General features: G+C 40.0%; 1 protein-coding gene across 3 annotated transcripts in view; it reads left to right on the forward strand.

Moving 5' to 3' along the window:
- Positions 1-21082, forward strand: part of LOC132664216 (uncharacterized) — a 493245-nt gene extending 472163 nt beyond the window's left edge. For 2 of the 3 annotated variants that reach the window (XR_013553546.2, XR_013553545.2), the window contains one exon: positions 18466-21082. Coding sequence is in view for 1 of the 3 variants with exons in the window: in XM_078441793.2 (XP_078297919.2) it covers positions 17030-17073 (44 nt within the window). In the remaining 2 variants the exon portion in view is untranslated. Of the gene's footprint in view, positions 1-17029; positions 17209-18465 lie in introns of those variants that run through there. The other variant, XM_078441793.2, reaches the window with a different exon arrangement.
- The last annotated feature ends 276 nt before the right edge of the window (positions 21083-21358 follow it).

Raw genomic sequence — 21358 nt, forward strand, 5'->3', positions numbered from 1 at the left:
TCACTGCATGTTCCCCTCTGGTAATGTCCACTATGAAATGCTGCATGTCCTGATGGGGGGCAAAGGGGGGGATAATTATGAGTCCCTAGATGTAGGGAAAGAAAAATTACTTTGGATGCTACTTAGAAAACTATCCAAGGTCTTTAGATACAATGCCCTCCTCCTACCTGACCCTGACTCATTCACTGGGTAGAGACAAGGGAAGAAAATTAAGGAAGTTTTTTTCTTTTATTTGAGACCTATTTTTTATTTGGGACACTCTTACCTCTGTGCAATTCTTAAGTTGTTGAAGACTGACTCTACTTTGTCTCGTCTCCACTCCAGAAGCTCTGGAGAAATATGTGCTACTCTTAAGACATCAGGTAATTCTATGCACATCATCTGCTCTGGCCCCTATGGTTGGTTGATGTTTGATATTTACCACTAAACTAAGGATAATGTTAGTGATATTGACAAAAAAGTGAAATCCTGAATCTAACAGGGATTGAGGTCAAATGAAAGGCAAACACACACGACTTGTAAGTCGGAGATGAATGACAACTATAGTCTTAATCAGAGTTTCAGAAAAGATTTTGTGTGACTTCTGACTCAGTCAATGGAAGGCAATTTACATTTCATGTCTGAGACAGAACAATCTGTCACTTAGAAATATTTGGGTCAGTAATATTGGCTGAGGATGAAATCATGATGAGAATATGAGAATGATCCTGAATAAACTGGATAACCAGAAAAATTCCAAGACCAGAAATACATATATATTTTGTTGTATTTATATATTTATATGTATTTACATAATACATATATATGTATTTATATATTGTATTTATATAATTTTATTGTATTATATAATATTATTATCATTTATTATATTATATCATACACTGCCACTATGAGACTGATAGATGATATGTAGCTTACAAATTTCATCTGGATTAGAAAATAATTAGATTCTCTGCATCTTTACCATATGATGGAGTTTTACTTACAAACATGTAGAATTGTTAGCAGGAAAAAAAATATGGTTTCTCAAGGAAATATATTGTGACATGGAGAAAAGATAATTTAGGCATATACAGGCATGAAGAAAAAGAATAAATTGAAATACCGCATGTTTCAACAAAATGACTACAGATGTGCCTTTCAAAGGATTTTCTGTTTAAACCTATCATTTAAAAAAATAATATACTTTATAGATCTTTGGGCTCAAAAGTAATGGTTGTTGCTATATTCAACCATTTTGTGATAAAAATTAAAATCACATGTGTGTAAACATCGAAGCCTGGTTATTGGTGGCACAGCTGTCTCTGCTCACCATAAAGCTCAGACTCAGATTCTTACAAATCCATTTGTGCTAAAAAAGGATGTCACACTTCAGTTCATTACATCCTTACAGTGTGGCTAACAGAGATTTTTACCCATGACCTCTGCTGCGTTGTCTAAGCAATGCTTTATTGTATCCTAAAGCATCCCTCCTACAGAAAAAGAAAAAAAAAAAAAAAACTGAGCTGCCTCATTTTTCCTCTGGAAACTGCTCAGCGGTCCCGCAGTTTTCTATTTGCACTCTAGGCTGGGGATGTTGCTAAGCAGCAAGTGCTTCTCTGCTCTGAGACCCACTGTTTCAGGAGCTCTTTGCTCTAGATTTTTTGTTTCATGATAAAGAGAATTCATAAAGCAATACTGGTCAAGCTGTTGTTTCAAATCTGTCCAATGTCCTTGATATAGTGACCGTTTTAGTAACAGCACTTCATTTGTGTTAGGATCATAACATGTTAGATTTCTAGTGTTATTCAATAATTTTCATCTCCACATTCCCAGCTCACAGATGAAGACACTAGACCTCAGAGAACCAAACTGAAATACTCAATTTGTGGGAAAATAAATTTCTCATTCTCTTTAGAACCCAGACTCCGAGTATTAACTCCTCTGTCAGGAAAATTATCAGGGAAAGTGAGTTGCTGAGAGCAGATCAGCAGTGGAGAAAGGGCTCCCTTGGATGTAACCCCCAAAAGCCCTTCTAAACAGCCCTTCTTTTTTTTTCTTGGTCTCAGATCAAAAAAGGGATGAACATCAGAAATACAGGAAAATCCACATAACACATATGCATTTAAATTCATTTAAACTCAGAGTGCATAGGTTCTCTGAAGCTCATCTAAAAATACTGTTCGTGGGGCACCTGGGTGGCTCAGTCAGTTGAGCATCCGACTTCGGCTCAGGTCATGATCTCTCACTCCATGAGTTCGAGCCCCACATCAGGCTCTGTGCTGACAGCTCAGAGCCTGGAGCCTGCTTCCGATTCTGTGTCTCCCTCTCTCTCTGTCCCTCCCCTGCTCGCGCTCTGTCTCCCTGTCTCTCAAAAATAAATAAACATTAAAAAAAAATAAAAAAGAAAAATAATAATAATAAAAATACTGTTCGTTAGGAATCCCTATTCTAAGTGGTCTAGATATCAAGACTATTCTAATATATTCTGAACTAATCATTGCTTTGTCCTTGTTAATATTCATGAAGTACTTACTATGTTCTAGAAGCTTTACATATGTTGAGATATTCAATCCTCTTCAAAATCCTATAGATCATTACTATTAAAATCCTCATCTTACAAATAAGGAAATTGAAACACAGAGACAGCAAGTAATTTGACAAAGGTCAAAGAGCCAATAACTGGTAATATCAAGATCCCAAGATTCTAATTCGCATGGTCTGGCTCCAGAGCTGGAACATGCTTTTAACCACTGAGTAATGTGATTGATCAAGCATCTATAACATCCCAATCGCTTTTGCTGACTATTTTAAGTTTTCCAAACTTTCTGAAGGAGGTTAACATTATTTCCATTTTCTAGATGAGGAAACTGCAGTTTATAGGTACAAAATCCAATGTTGTTAAAGCTAGTAAGTTATAGAACTGAGAAATGGACCCAGCTCTTCTAACATAAGTGCAGTATTACTGTCTTTACAGCAGCACTGTCCAATAGAACTTTCTACATCAATAGAAATGTCCAGTATGGCAGACATACGAACAAAAGACCTGATTTTGTATGAGCAATTGAAGCATGAACTCCAATCATTAAAATAATATCAACTGGGGCTCCTGGGTGGCTCGGTCGGTTAAGCATCCGACTTCAGCTCAGGTCACGATCTCGTGGTCTGTGAGTTCGAGCCCCGCATCAGGCTCTGGGCTGATGGCTCAGAGCCTGGAGCCTGCTTCCGATTCTGTGTCCCTCTCTCTGTGCCCTTCTCCCATTCATACTCTGTCTCTCTCTGTCTCAAAAATAAATAAACGTTAAAAAAAATTTTTTTTTTTTAAATAATAATATCAACTGAGCTGTTACCATAAACATCATTATTCTAAATAAATCAAAAACAAAATAAATCAAAGACCAAAAAAACACAAAAATTTTTTAAAAAATTAAAAAAAAATTAAAAGGGTCAGAACTACTGCTACATTTTCCAAACATAAGAGAAATAAAGTGATGTTCTTTCCTGATTGTATGTGCTCTATACATTTTTTTCTTGGAATCTTTTATTTTCCCCCAAGTTAGACCTCAGGACACCCTAGTTGATACTTTCTTTTAGATCTATTGCTCAGGTCTGCTCTCTCAGCATTCACAAGTCAACTATCAGGGCAGCTCAGCTTTGTGATCACCACTGCACAGACTTCTGAATCGGCCATGTTGTATACAAAATGTGTGTGTTCTCCATCTTCAACTGAATGCTGAGACCCTAACCCTCAATGTGCCTGTACTTGGAGATGGAGCCTCCAAGGAGGTACTTAAGGTTAAACGAGGTCATAAGAGTAGGGGCCTGATCTGATAGGGTTACTGTCCTTATAAGAAGAGACAACGGAGAGAGCTCGCTCTCTGTTTCTTTTCTCTCTCTCTCTCTCTCTCTCTCTCTCACACACACACACACACACACACACACACACACACAAGCTCAGAGGAAAGATTATGTGAGGACAAAGCAGCCATCTCCTAGCCAGGAAAATGAGCCTCACCGGGAATGGAACACTGTTGGCACCTTGATCTTATACTTCCCAGCCTCCAGAACAGTGAGAAAATATACGTCTGTTGTTTTAGCCATGCAGTCTATAGTATTTTGTTATGGTAGCCAGGTAGCATAAGATAGGCCCCTTTCTGGCTTGGGCAGAAAGTGGTTGACATGAACTCTCAAGGAACAGAGATCAGGGACCAGTCCTCTTCACTTTTCACGTCTGGAAGATTGGAAGAAATGGACTGATTGTTAACCAAGCCAACGAACAGAAAGAGGTCACCCACAACTCTGAACACTTGGAGCAGACGATCAGGAGCGGGCACTCACTCTGCTGCTCACAAAGTTAATAAGCCTCTAGAAAAAGCTCGATGAGGACCAGCACCTGGTGGAGGAGTAAGAGGCTGCAATAAGGGTCCAGGTCATTGGAGTGGACATGGCACATCTAGAGTGGGAAAGGCTCACTACCATATGTCGATATTGGAGCCCAGTTTTAACCAGACATGGGTTACCAATATCCCCAAGAGAAATTAAGGAGAATAAGCAATGCTAATTCAATTCCACACATATTTATTGATATTAACCCTGTACCAGAACAGCTCATAGCTACTACAATAATATATATATATATATATATATATATATATATATATACACACAGAGTATTTATTATTGGCTCACAGAAGAGAAACAACTATGGTAGTTGTGGAGGAAGGAGTTAAGAGATGCTCTTGAAGGAGGTGACATCAGAATTCAAAATGCAAAGGTATAGAGAGATAGCTACCATACCAGACTGCTATGTTCATTTCCCTTTTTAAGCTTATCTTCACATTGTCATCTCTGCCTGCCCTTTTTACCTTGACCTCAGGCAAATTGATATCACTGAAGGATACATCGTAACATGGAGATTAGTGATCTCCATAACATGCAGATCTAGGTAAAAGATCATGAAGAGATGCATGTGTCCTGCTAAGAAAGTTGGATGTTATCTTATTGGTAATGGACATCTTTAAAGAACATTAAGCAGATGAGTTACATATTACATACAGTTGGTTCCAGTGGGAGTATGAAGAAGGTACTGGTTCAGAGACCTACCCAAAAGTTTTTTACCAAACCGGGCAAGAGATAATGAGTGGTAACTAATAAGAATATTAAAAGTATTGAGAAACAGTGTAGTAGTGGTTAGAATACAGCATAGGGAACAAGTTCAAGAACTATTTATAGAAACAATGGACAGCATTACATGATTGAATGTGGAAGACAAGAAAGAGAGAAGATCAAAAATAAGGTACTAGCTTGAGTGACTACATAGGTTATTGCCTCCAGGGGACATGGAATATAGGAGGTGGTCACACATGTAAGTTCAGCTTAGAAATACTGAATTTTAATTGCCTTTTGCATTGGTTGGAGGACATACAAGCAGCAACTGGATATACAAGTTTAAATTTTATTAGATATACAAGTTTAAATTTTATTAGACATATTTTGGGCTAGAAGATGTAACTTTGGGGATCAACAAGGTTTAGGAGAATACTGAGATAGATAATAGCAGTCAGGAAGAACATGCAAAGTGGAAAGAATTTTCCCGACATTTTAAAGAGGTTGTGGAGGAAGAAGAGAAGCCTGACAATGAGCAGCTACAGTACAAGGAGCATGTGGGATCTTACAAGCCAAGAGAGTGGTTTGGAGTGATTGGCAGCATCAGCTGAAACAAAGACACCAAAAAGACCATTTTAGTTTTGCAATTACTTGGTCACAGAACAGTTTCAATGGAGTGGCTGGGATGGAAACCAGAGGCTGAAGAATAAAAAAGTAAATGAGAAGTAAGGAAATTGGGGCAATGAGTAGAGACTCTTCTTTGCCAAGGTTTATATAATTCTACACCAAGTATTACAGATCAAGGGGATTAAGAGAAACAGGCAAACAGCCCAATTAGCCAAGCTCTGTCATCTCCAAGGGAAAAGCAACATTCTACTTATTTGTGAATAGCCCTTGTACTGGCACTGCATGGAAAGGGAGATCAAAACTAAATCAGACCAAAACCAGCAGGTTTGAACACTGCAGAACAAAGCTGTATCCTGAGTGGTGGATGAGATATAAAGAGATGCCAGATGCAATCTGTGGTCCCCCAGGCTTACCATAACATGTAGGGACAAGGCCCAAAATAATCAAGAACTAAATGATCAGAAAGCAGCTGAGAGTCAGATCTTAAACATGAATTAGGCACCAGTGAATGTTTACTTCTTTGTTCATATGGAATTTAACGATTCCCACTTGTATCTCTGTTGGAGGAAGTCACTGAGAGGATGTGACCACCGGTTGACCTGTGAGCTGGACCCCCAGCAATCAGAGGCTTCTTGTCCTTGGAATGTATGATCTGCCCACTGTTCTGACACTAGAAGCCATGGCAAGGATGCAGCCTTAAAAGAGTAATGGGTTATTGAGACTACCCCACCTGGACTAGATATATAACTGAATCCCACCTTAATGGGTGGGATTCAGTTATATATCCTTAAGATCCTGGTGGACAGGTACTGAGATCTATTCATCTTGTGGCCACCAGAGACAAGCTCTGTATGCAATTTCCTTTGCTTATTCAAACTGCTGTCTACTAGTCTGGGATAGCCTGACTCTTCTTCAGTCTCTTTCTGCCCTCCATGTACAGGGGCAAATTCCAGATTGTATCTGAAGAACTCTCCAGGTTTTGAACCAACACTCATCATTTGAAAACCTGCCTCTTGACAGCTAAACACCCAGTCACACTCCTTTGCAGCCCCTAAACTACTAGGTAGAATCAATACCATTACCTCTGGCTCCAGGGTTTAGAGGCCCTTTGATCTCCCCAGCAGAGACCACTTAGTACTCCCGCAGGACCTGCTCATTACCATGACTGGGCACCTAAAGAACCCTAGGGCAACAAGAGAGCATAAAGGTCATGTGACCTCTGACCTGCTCCAGTCTTATGCTCACATTCCACTATGATTTGCTTCTGTGATCAAACCCAACCCAGCATACCAAATCAAAAATTAGGGCCCCGGACCATTTCCTTTGCAATACTACTTGAGTCTTCACATTAGCACCCTTCCGGGGGCCTGTTTAATCTGAGTCTAGGCTCCTGTCTTGTGTTCACCACAGGATTAGGTTTCAGCCCCAAGAAGTTGGAACCAGGAGTTGGTTTAGTTATGAATGTGCCCTTGGATCCCTTCCTGTAGAGAAGCCAGCCACAGCAAGGGGTATCCACAAACATGGGTGTGCCTGGGTGATCTTGAAGCTGACACAAAGACTTAGCATATGTCAGAGGTTCAAATTGTTGTTTGCTTCATGAAGAATGTACATGTATATCTCTTTCTGTAAATCAAGAAGTCAGTAGTGTGCATTCTTACATTGCTAATGTTCAGGGATCTTTGTGCTTTCTGCAGAGACACCTGCCTAAAAAGGTCTTTGGAAGAAGAATCTATGCAACGTGCAAATACTAGAAAGTTTTAGATTTTATCCGTTATTGATCATAATATCATGGAAGGAGGATTTATCCTTCAAGGCTGTAGGCAAGTCACTTAAGGACTCTTAGGTTTGGTTTCTTTAACTTTAATTGTAGTAACAATACCTGCCTGAGGTCACTATTGCCATAGGATTGTTGTAAAGTTAAAAGAATATATTACTTATATTACTTAACTTCTCTGTGCCTCAGTTTCTTTACCTAAAAAACAGGAATCATAAAAGCACCTACGTCATAAAGTTGTGTTGAAAAAATTACTTGAGGGGCACCTGGGTGGCTCAGTCGGTTAAGCATCCGACTTCGGCTCGGGTCATGATCTCGCGGTTTGTGGGTTTGAGACCTGTGTCAGGCTCTGTGCTGACAACTCAGAGCCTGGAGCCTGTTTCTGATTCTGTGTCTCCTCCTCTCTCTCTGCCAGCCCCCATGCTCATGCTCTATCTCTCTCTGTCTGTCAATAATAAACATTAAAAAAATTAAAATAAATAAATAAACTGCTTGAGTATATAAAATACCAAAATACTTCTAATATCCAAGGATACTTTTCCAAGAAGATATACAAATGGCCATCAAACATATGAAACTAGGTTCAACATACTAATGACCAAAGAAAATACAAACAAAAACACAATGAGACACCTCTTAGCTTCCAAAATGGTTACTGTAAAAAGGAAAAAAAAAAAAGACAACAAGCGTCGGCAGTGGACAAGGACATAGAGAAATTGGAATCCTTGTGCACTGTTGGCAGGAATGTAAAATGGTTCAGCAACTGGAGAAGATAATTTGGAGGTCTCTCAAAAAGTCAAAAACAGAATTTCTATATGATCCATCAGTCTCACTTAGGGTATATATCCAAAAGAATTGAAAACAAGATGTCCAAGAGATGGTTGCCCAACTCTGTTCACTGCAACATTATTCACAGTAGGCAAGAGGTAGAAGAACTTAAATATCCCTCGATGGGTGAGAAGATAAGGAAAATGTGGTATATATGTACAATGTGATATTATTCAGCCTTAAAAAAAAAAGGAAATCCTGTCACATGCTACAACATGGATGAACCTGGAAGACACTGTGCTAAGTGAAATAAGCCAGTTCCAGAAAGACAAATACTTCATTATTCCACTTATATGAAGCATCTAAAATGATCAGACAGAAAGTTGAATGTGTACCAGAGACCAGGGACAGGGGCAGGTGGGACATTTTTGTGTTGGGTGAGTGTAGAGTTTCAGTCATGCAGGACGGGAAATGGGGGCAGGTTTCTGGGCATCTCTTGCACAATGTGCATGTGGTCAACAATATTGTACTCTACTCTTGGAAATTGTTGGAAGGGTGAATTTTGTGTTATGTGGAGTTTTTGCCACTTTTTAAAAAGTTGAGAGAAGTAAACTCTGTGGCATAAATTAACACTTGACTATACCTAAATCTCCAGAGCCTAGTCTGAGATTTGGCAAAGAGCAAAGGTTTAAAACAAATGCTTCTTGGGGGAAGAAAGCCAAATGAATGCAAGAATGACCTGAGACTAAAATTTGAAATATATTCAGCAAGTGGATATTTGCTGAGGATACTTGCCTCTCAACCTTGAGCTTGGTATCCATAGTGGTGACTGGAGGATTAATGGTCACCAGAGAATATCCTTGTGATGGAAAAAAAAAAAAAAAAAAAAAAAAAAGATCAGAAGTAGCATTTTCAGATAAAGAGCTATGTGGGAAAGGTAGAAAATTCCAGACTCACTGAATGCCCTTTTCCTCCAAGAAACTTTGTCTAAACTGTCCTACTTTCTCAGCTGTTATTGTCAGCAGTTCTTGGTTCCTCAATTCTTCATTTTTATTATCTTGGCTTTCTGAAAACTGATGTTTCCCTATACTGAGATAATTTCTCTTCCTATTACACATTTGAGTTTAATTCTTGAATTATAAAGTGATTCTGAATGTAGGTCACTTCTCTCACATACTGCAGAAGCTAGAAGGATCTTAAACAAGAGCAGTCAGAAGCTGAGTCATGCAAAGCTGGCCTCCTCGGTGCAGGAAGGTCTCCCCAGCAAGTTCACCCAGTGTCCTTGGACCAGAAGTCGGGGGAGCTGTCCTCTTCTTGGTCCAATCAAAAGGGGTAGCAAGAGACAAAACATATTTGTTCATTCAAAAAATGCAAAGCAAGCCTCAGCATCAGACACTCAAGTACTAGGATAGGCCAGAGAGACAGAAAAATCAATGATTAATCCCTGAGGGATAAGCATAGAATCCCATACAGGCTGCAAGATAACAGAAGAGTTGTCACTATCTCCACTAAGAATGGCTGAAATTGCTCAGTAAACGCTTTCCACAGAAGAACTGGTCTAGATAAGGTGACCAAGAGTTAGTCAGGCTGAAGGGGCAAGGAGTTAGGTGGGGGCCAGGGAAGGAAGCAAGAACATTAGAGGGGGAGGCAGCAGCTAGCTCATATCATTTTGCTACAGGAGAATTGCTATGTCCGGAGAAAAGAGTCCAGGTGGAAAGGCTGCAGGAGATGACAGGAGAAGGCAAGGGCTTAACGCAAAAATAAGACCAAGAAGGTGCTCGTGTGCTTTCTGATAAATTTGAAACTGCTCTTGAGGCTTATGGGAAATGAAGTGCCACAAAGAGACTGGCTCTTCAGAAAGACAACTTAGCAGCTGTGTGCAGGGTGGATTAGAGAGAAGGCGGTACAAATGTGGAGGAAGCTAGTTACATGGCTATTGTTACTCTTCAAGAGAGACGTTATTAAAGTCTGAACTGGGAGAAAGGTAGTGGGAATGAAGAAGGTAGAAAAGATTCAGAAGCCTTTTGCTAGGGAGGTGGTAAAAGGATGCATTTAAGACTATATACTCTCAAGTTAGACTTCCTGAATTTACCACTTATGTGTTTTGTGGAAATGTAACTTCATCGCTATTTTTTATAATTTCATTTAATTTTGTAATGATTATTATTCAAAGCATGAAGGGAAAAATACCTACCTATAAAATACTACCATCCCAAAATAACACACCATTAACATATCACTGAGTATTTTTTGTACCTTATATGTTTTGTTTTACAAAGTCAACAATGCTCTATGCATTTGTTCTACAACCCCCTGAAAAGCTAATCATATTTTTTTTAATATATGAAATTTACTGTCAAATTGGTTTCCATACAACACCCAGTGCTCATCCCAAAAGGTGCCCTCCTCAATACCCATCACCCACCCTCCCCTCCCTCCCACCCCCCATCAACCCTCAGTTTGTTCTCAGTTTTTAACAGTCTCTTATGCTTTGACTCTCTCCCACTCTAACCTCTTTTTTTTTTTTCCTTCCCCTCCCCCATGGGTTTCTGTTATGTTTCTCAGGATCCACATAAGAGTGAAACCATATCGTATCTGTCTTTCTCTGTATGGCTTATTTCACTTAGCATCACACTCTCCAGTTCCATCCATGTTGCTACAAAAGGCCATATTTCATTTTTTCTCATTGCCACGTAGTATTCCATTGTGTATATAAACCACAATTTCTTTATCCATTCATCAGTTGATGGACATTTAGGCTCTTTCCATAATTTGGCTATTGTTGAGAGTGCTGCTATAAACATTGGGGTACAAGTGCCCCTATGCATCAGTACTCCTGTATCCTGAAAAGCTAATCATATTTTTTAAAGAAATTTCAAAACTACAACTAATTTAATTAAAACTTAAACAAGCACCACTTATGACTGACAATTGTTTTGTTATATGGGTTCAAGTTTCTTTTTTTATAGAACAAAACAGCAAATACATTCAAAGCCCCACTTGCTTGGTGATCCTAAGCACCACACCTCTTTGTAGGCATCCACTATCATAAATTTAGTATATATAGTTCCATGTTTCATACACCTAGAAACATGTATTTTAGCTGTGAATAATATATAACAATGCTCAGTATGTGTGTCTTTAATTTTATAAAAGTGTGAACTATGAGAACACAGCATAGCTTCATAGCTAATGCTTGGACTCCAAAGTCAGACTGCCATTCAACTGAGGAAATATTAAAAGTGATGTATAGGAAAAAAAAGTCACAAAATACTTGAACGTCAAACTCAATAGGGCCTGGCTGTGAGTTAAAGAACTGGAGAAGTGAAAAATGTGGGGAACGAGAGATACCTGGTCTACATGCTCGGAACATGGATGACTTATGTGGTTGTAACATTGTCAAATGAGGTAAAATACTTATAGGAAAACAGTTAGCTTTAGAGAGCAGAATACTGAATTTGGCAGTAATTATTACATGACAGTCATCCAAGAGGCGTGCTGGTTACATTGGCCGATAGGAAACTAGATACTCAAGTCTGAGAGTCTTTAGAACCTTTAGGCCCAAGAAATCAATTTGCAAGTTGTCAGTAGGTAAAGCAGTTAAGTCTCTAGGACTAGAGGCGATCACCCAAGAGAGTGCACTGATGGACAGAAGAAACTTCCCCAGATCTAAGGAGAAAAGTGGAAGAAGGAAAACTAGAAGGTGAAGGAAGATACAAGGAAGGTAAATGGCAGCATCAGCTGGGACAGAATGTCCAGAAAAACATCCCTTGGATTTCACAATTTGGAAACTGAAGGTAATTTACAGAGTAAATTTTGAGCCTAGCTGCTAGAATAGAAGCCAGATTGTGACGAGTTACTAAGTGAATGAGATGGAATTGGGACACTGGGTGTAGGCAATCTAATTGAGAAAATAATATCTAACAGCCACTCAACGATTATGAAGAGACAAACTCAACAGTCCAACATTAAGGTTCAAACTCCTAGTCCATGAGCTTAGCTTGGTTCACTAGCCTCAGTGCCTCACGGAGTCTTGCACGGACTTTGTGAACTTATTCCCATAGATGACCTCAAGTTCTCACAAATTTGTCATCTTCTGACCACTAAGCACAGAGTGGTTGCCAGGGAGCTTGGAAACTAAGCTCCCCCAACCTTACAACCAAGGAGGCTGAGCACCCCCAACAGGCTTAGTGCTGCTTCCAGTCCTGTGACCATCCTGTTTGTTCTAAATGGATGACTGTTTCCACTAGAGGGTCTGCTAGGACGGTTATAGCTTCATGCTCACTCTAGCAACTGGGCCCCTTCCACGCTCCTACCGTGGAGCCTTTCCCAAGAGCCAGACGCAATCTTGTTTCCCTATGGTTTCTGCCTGACAGACTTATGTTAGTAAGTTTCCCAGTCAGGACTTAATGCTCACCAGGCTTCCCAGGGCTTGCCTCTAATCCCTTGAATGATTCTTATAGGAAGTGAGACCATAAAATGTACCTTCTGACCTCTGTAATCTGAAAAGCTGCTTGGATCTGTTTTCTGCCTACATCCCATCTTCCTATCGCTCTATTTCTTTATTTCTACCTTCTGGTCTTTCTGCGACCCTCTGCTTGCTCTGACAAAGCTTGTGAAAATGGAGATCTTCTGTGCTCTGGGTCACACCCATGGCACAGCCACTGAGTTCTGATTGTTCAGGTATTCTCTTAATTAGTGAAGGTGTTTTTTTCTTTTCTTTTTTTTTTACTGACCACCAAGTCCCAAAGACTATGTATGATTCTATTGGTATGGCCACTATCAATTATTTCAAAAGGTAATTAACAAATTAAGATGTATATTGACACACACTATATGTTTGTGTCGTGCTGCCTAATATGAGAGTTACAGAGCCAAGAGAAAAAAGACTTGAAAACATAATGACAAAAAATTGTAAGTTTTTGTAACAATAGCCAAAGGCTCACCTGAGTCACATATTTCCCAACAAGGGATACAAACTATAATAAAAATTCTTGGCTGTAAACAACTTTAAAGTATGCAAGAGAATTTTAGATCATTTTATTTGAGCTTCACAATGAGAATGCCAGATGGAAATCAGGAATTACCATCAAGGGAATTTTTACAAATGAGGAAATTTCAGTGTACATAGTTCAACTCAACTGCAAAACTGCACTTGAACCTTATGTTGTTTCTAAACCCCGAATGTGATTCCAGTCTGGATGAAGTCCAGGCTGCTAACCTGACATAAAGGCCCTGTACATTTGTTGGCTGCCCCCGAATTCTGCAGCCATGCCCGCTGACTTTTTCAAACCTTTGTAAACATTATTCTTTATTTCTGCAATGCCCTTCCCTCCTTCCTCCCCAATTAAATGCAATAAATATTAACCTTTCTGTCTTTTTCATCAAAATCTGTTACACCCTTTTCTGCGCTTAGGCAGCATTTTTGTGATATCGTCATTAAACTATTATGTTTTTGTTGTTTTGTTTTTTCTTTGGTCCTTTTGCTTTTTTTTTTGTTTTGTTTTTTGGTTTGTTTGTTTTGCTTTGCTTTGTTTTTGCTTTTTCAAATGTACAATTGTCACATGTGACCTTTTTCTCCTCAAAGGAACTTAGTATAAGACCTGGCGAAGAAATGAGCTCAGGGCAATATTTGTTGAATGAACTAACGTTTAAAGACAAGTCATGAGTGGAAGTTTGTTCAACTCCTGGATATTTTCTGGAAAAGTCTTGTACTTCAAAATCAGTCTTCATTCTGTAGAGCTTGGGCCCAGTATCTACAGTGAATGAAGAGTTAAGGGCAATGGCGAAATCCTTTTTATGAGCACTTGTGACTGAGACTCTGAGGAAAGAGGGTGGATCATAGAAAATATACCTACACTTGGTGATATTTCATGCTCCTTTTCCTTTCCAGCTGTTTCGAACGCAACAGCCCTCCACATGACATTGGGAGCCTGGGTTAGATGGTGGAGCTACAAGTAGGAAGGAGCCTGCATTCCTGAATCATTACTTGCAGAAACACCCAACCAGAAACATCTCCATTACACCATTGTGTGATCAAGAAATTTTATTGAGTTTGGTCACTAAAACTCTGGGGGTTATCTGTCATTGCTACTAAATTACTGTAACTTAGCACAATAACCTAATACTACTTAGATACATTAAAAATACATGCACAAAACAAGGCACATTTTATAAAACACACACAAACAAAAAAAGTCGATGTGTACTAACTAGAATGGTTGCCCAGGAGAAAAGATGGGAAAATGAAATTAGACCTGGAGCGGCAGAGACCAGCAGCGGTGAGGCACCCTCTGAAGCACCAGTTGGGGAGTGTAGCTCTGGTCCTGAGGTCCAAAGAAAGGGTAAATACTGTAATTGTGCAAGAAAACTGAAGGAATTTGAAACTTGTTTGATCAAGCAGTGGAGGTAAAGGAGCCAGCCCTGTAGTTTACATTAGGTGGGGTGAGATGGCTCCATTGCTGAAATGCCTTCTCTCAGATCGCATAATGGTGAGGAACTGTGGTACTCTCTGGAACTGGGCTGAGCTGGGTGGTAAAGAGCCAGAGGCCCAGATCGCAGCTAGGAACACGAGTGAAGCAGGTGATGACTCTGAGATGCCGGGAAGCTAGGTCTTAATCTTAACTGTCATAAATTTCTGGTGCGTTTTGGGGAAATTCACTGTATGATCAATACTTTGGTTTTCTAAGCTATAACATAAGTGGCATCTACTTTATCTATTCTAGTAGAGTGCATGACACAGCATAAATGAATTTAAAGTATTTCTGTTCAGGTATGGGCACCTCATACTGATGGCGAGGCGTGTATATCTGTATTTGAGGACAGAAAGCAGCCTACAAGTCCACATGGATAAGAGTGCTTAGCAGCTGCAAGAATCTGGCCACCTACTGATTTAATGATCTCACCCATGCAATATCTGTTTCTGGAAAGCAAATCTAATGTCCCTTTGCAGAGCTAAACCTAGTGAGGAAGCCTCAAGTAAGTGCAGTGTAAATAGTTCGTGACGTTTCTGCTGTAAATTACCTAGAAGGCATGGTGTCCAGGTGATCACAAGATATAAGAGATTCAAGAACACTCAGGGAATGAAAGCAAGCCCAAAACCGACATTTTCAGAACAAGAAGAACTGGCCTGGAGAATGTTCCATTAATAGACTCCCTTTCTGTGGCCAGTTACCTAAGTGGGTAATATCTCTAATTCATGGCTTCTAAATATGGGGTCCTTGGATCCCTAAAATCCATGAAATGGTAAGCAAAATTGTGTGTATATGTATTTATGTGGATTTTCTTGGGGATAAAATGACTCTCCTCAGATTTTCAAAAATAATTACTGAATTCAAAAAGGCCTCGAATAATGGGGTTTGGTTTCTAGCTAGCAATTTACACGTGTACTTAGTATGCCAAACACCGAATGGGAAAAACAAGTCGTCTTGAATCAAGGGCAATACCGGGCAGGAAAAGATGTCAAGGTCAGTCTGGAAGAGTAATTAAGTTAACCTCTGAGTGGCATTTATCATCCTGGATTTGTCTACAAGACTACTTTTCTGTTTAAGGAATATATTGCTGCTCTGACCCTCCTTTGGCCTTTTTGGAGAAAAACATTCTTTTAAAACTGGAATCACTGCATTGAATACTAAGTCCATCCTTCTGTCCTTCAAAAACTTGTTACCAAAATCTGTATCTATGAACCTAGTTAAGCAGCCCCTTTGGGAATGATGGTCACATTCCATGTCGAATTTTTGGACTGGTGATCAGTTTACTCATTTCTGCCTTAAATCATTTAGTCACTCAGGAACAAGTTGAGATTGGGATTTAGGCGAGGGTCAGGAGTAAGGGCAGGGTTACTAGATGATATTAAAATTTAAGAAAAGTGATAAACCTCAGAAAGATGGATTATGTTAAAGGATGGGGTAAGTCTTGGGCGCCTGGGTGGCTCAGCCAGTTGAGTGTCTGATTCTTGATTTTGGTTCAGGTCATGATCCCAGGGTCATGAGATAAAGCCCATGTCAGGCCCCACACTGAGTGTGGACCATGCTTAAGGTTTTCTCTCTCTCTCTCTCTCTCTCTCCCCACCTTTTGCCCCCTCTCTTACTCACTCTGTCTCTCTCGCTCTCTCTCTCAAAATTAAAAAATGGGGGGCGCCTGGGTGGCTCAGTCAGTTAAGCAGCTGACTTCAGCTCAGGTCATGATCTCGCGGTTCGGGAGTTCAAGCCCCGCGTCGGGCTCTGTGCTTTCAGCTCAGAGCCTGGAGCCTGTTTCAGATTTTCTGTCTCCCTCTCTCTCTGCCCCTCCCCCACTTGTGCTCTGTCTCTCTCTGTCTCTCAAAAATAAATAAAAACTTCAAAAAAATTTTTTAAAAATGGGGTAAATTTCAGAGTTAGGTGAAACTCAGATGTGTGTCATTGGGGATGTGTGTGCCTGTTGCAATAAACTACTTTCTAATATACAAAAATGGAAATTTATTGGGTAATTAAGTCAAGAAAGAAGATAGGATTGCCCAAATGTCTTGGATATTAAATCGTCATCCCCATTAAATTGATAGATGCCCCATTTGAGGCAGAAGAGGTAGGCAACACTAATACAAAAAAGCTAAAAGACATTAAAAAACTGGCCTTATTTTGAGAAGAATATTACAACTGAAGGATAGGATAAATGTGGAGAAGACCAGGCTTTTAGAAAGAGGATTTATCACAAAGTCTTTAATATTCTGAAGATCTTTATCTTGATGGTGATGGCAGTGAAAATTACCACAAAGTGTTCCCCGTCTTCCACCTCTAGAGTCTGCAGCCCTTTGGAAACCAAAGTGGGCGATATGGAGGTGATATGGACCAAAGTGGGTGATATGGACCTCTAGTCTTCCTAGATACCCAAAGAGACTTGGCAGCATCAGAGATCCTGTGGCATGTGACCTTTCTCTCAGTCCCACAGCTGCCTTCAGGAGCATCTCAACTGACAGGAGACAGATGCCCTGCATAATCTGTTATGTATTTAATAAATAATATGTATTTATTAAAATATAAATTTAATAAATTCTAAAAGCACCTGAATCTACCTGAATTAGGCAGTTGTGCTCACTGGAGCTAAAAGAACCAGGCCCACAATAGGAATATGAGTGTAGAGTGGAATTGTGTCATGACCAAAGCACTATCTCCTTGGAGGGGAGAGCAGCAAAGTCTCATGGAGCAACAGCAGCTGTTTTGGGCCAAGGCAGGCAGGAGGAGAAACAAACACCTGATAGGGAGTGTGAAGCAATATGGAGGGTGACCATTAGGTATTTGTATGCTATATTTCTGTTCCATTTATTCAACAAATACATAATATATGGATTTATAGACAAATACCATATTCTAAGTCTGGGGATACATTGGTAAACAAAATAGGCAAAATCCCTGCTCTCACAGAACTCTCGGTTGTCTTAACAGCAGTGGCAGGTACTTTCAAGAGCTACCTAGAGAAAGAAATGGCTCCTTAAGTGTTATGATGCTCAAAGATGACACACACTTCTGCAAGGCAAGAAATTGCCTGAACATTTTTCATGGATGATGCTCCCCTATGAGCCAATTAGTGAATGCTGAGTATCTTCCATTTGCCCCTCTAGATCCACACTCCACACTTCTCTATCTTGTTGTCTCCTGTGAGAGTTTAACTTCTGTAGGCTCAGTCAATGGGTGCATGTGCCTAATGGCTTCCAGTTGGCTTTAGCTGATGGGAAACCAGATTGGAGAGAAGAAGGGTGGCATCAGGATGTAATTCCCCTGACTCCTCCCTTTAAAATTTGCCTCAAGCCAGTGGTGCTCCTTAAAGGGTGGTAGGGAGGGGGGGATAGAGGGAGCACTCTGTTTCTCTCAAGGAGTCTGGTCTCCATGACTCTGTCCTCCCAGGTCCCAGTAACCACACCTCTTCTTGCCCCTTCAGGCCTAAAGGTTGAAGCAGAGGCTCTAATCCTGACCAGTGGTTTCTAGACTACCCCGTGTGGTTCTCCTACCAGCCCTTGCCTGCTTTGTAAATACAGTAAAACCTTGAATTGTAACTTGTCCTTCGAGTGTTCCTCAAGACAAGCAAACATTTCTAATAAATCTTGAACAAGCGATGTCTCGCAATATAAGTAGTATGTTACACCGAATGTCGCATGATCACAACTAAGCCAATACTTCTCTCCTCCCTCTCTCTCTCTCTCTCTCTCTCTCTCTCTCTCTCTCTCTCTCCCTCTGCAGGATTTTGGATGATCATCTCCCATGCTCAGATGTTCGGCCTCAGGCCTCAGCGTTTGACAGAAATCAGTGATTTTTCAGAGCACTGGAAGGTGTCCACAACGGACACTAGTGTATTTTTTGTCACTTCAAAACACCCATGGACGGTCCTCTGCTTTTCCATACAAGAGTAAGCTCAGGAATGCTTTGCTTCATTCTAGGTCAGGCTGCCTGCAGATAGAGACCCTTTCCTCTGCTGCCTTATTGCCAGTTACATTAAATACAGTAGATGACAAGAGTTTATTAATACTGTGCTGTAGTCAACATCTGTGCGAGTGCATACAATGACCTTCATGCAGAAAAAGATTCCATTGAGCCTATAGATAGCAGTGATTCCCTTAGTGATAGTGAAAGTCATCCTACACAATAAGCCTCCTGTCTCTTGTCTCCCTCACACCAGCCACGAAGGTTTTCAAATGTAATTGCAGGTTAACTTGTTTATTTTTTTTATTTTGGATTGTCTTTATTATTTGGTGTTGTATTACACTATTTTTTAATGTTTATTTATTTTTGAGAGAGAGAGCACAAATTGAGAAGGGGCAGAGAGAGAGAGACACACACAGAATCCAAAGCAGGCTCCAGGCTCTGTGCTGACAGCAGAGAGCTAGACGTGGGGCTCGGACTCGTGAACTGTGAGGTCATGACCTGAGCCGAAGTCAGACACTTTACCGATGGAGCCACCCAGGTGCCCCTTATAATACAGTACTGTAATCATTTCTATATAAATACCTTTGGGTTATAGAACAAATCATCTGAGTTTCCATTATTTCTTGTGCAGAAATTCGTTTTGATACACAAGGGAGTGTGAAGCATGTTTCTGAAATGAATTATCCTCACAAACCAAGGTTTTACTGTAGTTCCTGTGTGTAGTAGCCTGAATAATGGCTACCCAAAGACATCCCTGAAACCAGTAAATGTTATCTTATAAGGAAAAAGTGCCTGCAAATGTGATTGAGTGAAGGATCTTGAGATGGAAGGATGGTCCTGGATTATCCAGGTGGGCCTGAATATCATCACACGTGTCCTTATGACAGACAGAAGAAGAGGAAGCAATGTGACCACTGAGGCAGAGACAGCAGCGATACACCCGTAAGCCAAGGAATGGCAGCGGCCATCTCGGAGAAGACAACCGATTCTTCCTTAGAGCCTACGGAGAGAAAGTAGGCCTGCCAAAAACCCTGATTTCAGTCCGGAGATACTGATTTGGACTTCTGACCTTGAAAACTATGAGAATAAATTCTTCTTATGAGGCACAAGGTTGGCTAGTTTGTTTCCTTGGTCATTGCAATATAATACACTTTGCTAATAAATTCTCCTAAATGTTCCTGATTATCCTATTGAGGTATTATCCTGTTAATATTCAGTATAGAGCTCTTACCATGATGGTTTGTAGAAAAACAAAGTCCCTGATATTACATACAAAATTGTGGGCATACCTAGAAAAATCTTTTGCTAAAAAGAGGCTCTCTAATTTTCATCAGACTCTCAGAACAATAAGTGTCTCAATAGGTTAAAAATCAAATTACTGAGCCAAACGATAGCAGTTAGCCACTGTACCACTGAAAAAGAACCAGATACCTTGATTCCATAGGGTATGTTGATAAGACACAGCCCACAGGGCCAGCCTTGAAGAACAAGTTGGCTTTTTAATGACATTTATCATCTTGGATTTTATGCAAAGCCACTCTTGTGTTTCAGAATTCTTTATTACTCTGACCTTCATAAGATGTTGTCCTGTTTCAAGGAAACAATCTCTTATACTCTAGAAAATACTTTGTTTAAAGTTCAAGCTGTGTCTTTCCTGCAAAATTTGAGCCAAACTTACTGTATCTAAGCAGGCCAGAAGAGGCAGCTCAGTTACACACAGTCACACACTCACCTTTAAAACATTTGGGGTATCTTTTCTAGAAGTGTTCACGCATTTATCTGTTTATTCTTGTAGTTCGAGAAATGGAAGCAAAGACAAATAGGATACAGTTTTTGTCAGTTACTCAATTTAATAAGTGGGCTCTAAAGCAGTGGTCCAAAGCAAGCAATAATAAGGGCACCTGAATGGCTCAGTTGGTTAAGCATCCAACTTCGGCCCAGATCATGATCTTATGGTCCATGAGTTTGAGTCCTGTGTTGGGCTGTGTTGACAGCCCTGAGCCTGGAGCCTGCTTCAGATTCTGTGTCTCCCTCTCTCTCTGCCCACTTGTGCTTGTCTCTATCTCTCAAGAATAACTCAATGTTAAAAAAAATTTTAAAGCAATAATATTTATTATGAGATCAAGAAGTGGGGACATTGCCAAAGAGAGACGCCAAAAGCAAGATCTCAGAGCATAAGAGTTTGCAGGTGGCAGGAACACATCAGGTCAGCTGCAAGAGAAATATCCCATACTTAAGCTGTCACCTTTGGGTTGTTTTTGACCAACTCATTTAAATCTGTATTGTTGGGGTATTTTTTTTTAAGTTTTAAGTCATGAAATCGCTAGTGGGAAATGTATGAATATATGATATATAATGTGTCTACCCATTTACATATCGATGGACATTGGGGTTGTTTCCACTTTCTGTCTATTACAAATAAAGCTGTTCTAAAGAGTCACGTACAAGTCTTTGAATGAGTATATGAATTTCTCTTGGGTAAATACATAGGAGTGGAATAGATATTAGTCTTATTATTATTGAGCAGCTAAGTGTTCTTTGCATGTTCTATATATGTGTGTGTTCTATATATGCTTTGCAAAGATTTGCTTCTTTATTTTCTTAACAGTGTATTTTGAAAAGAAAAGGTTTTAAATGTTGATTAAATCGTGTGTGTTTGTGTGTGTGTGTGTGTGTGTGTTTGGTAGAAGTTAGTAAGAAGAAGACAGGA

This window comes from Panthera onca, chromosome F2 (assembly GCF_046562875.1).
Source record: "Panthera onca isolate mPanOnc1 chromosome F2, mPanOnc1 haplotype 2, whole genome shotgun sequence".
NCBI classification, from domain to species: Eukaryota; Metazoa; Chordata; class Mammalia; order Carnivora; family Felidae; genus Panthera; species Panthera onca.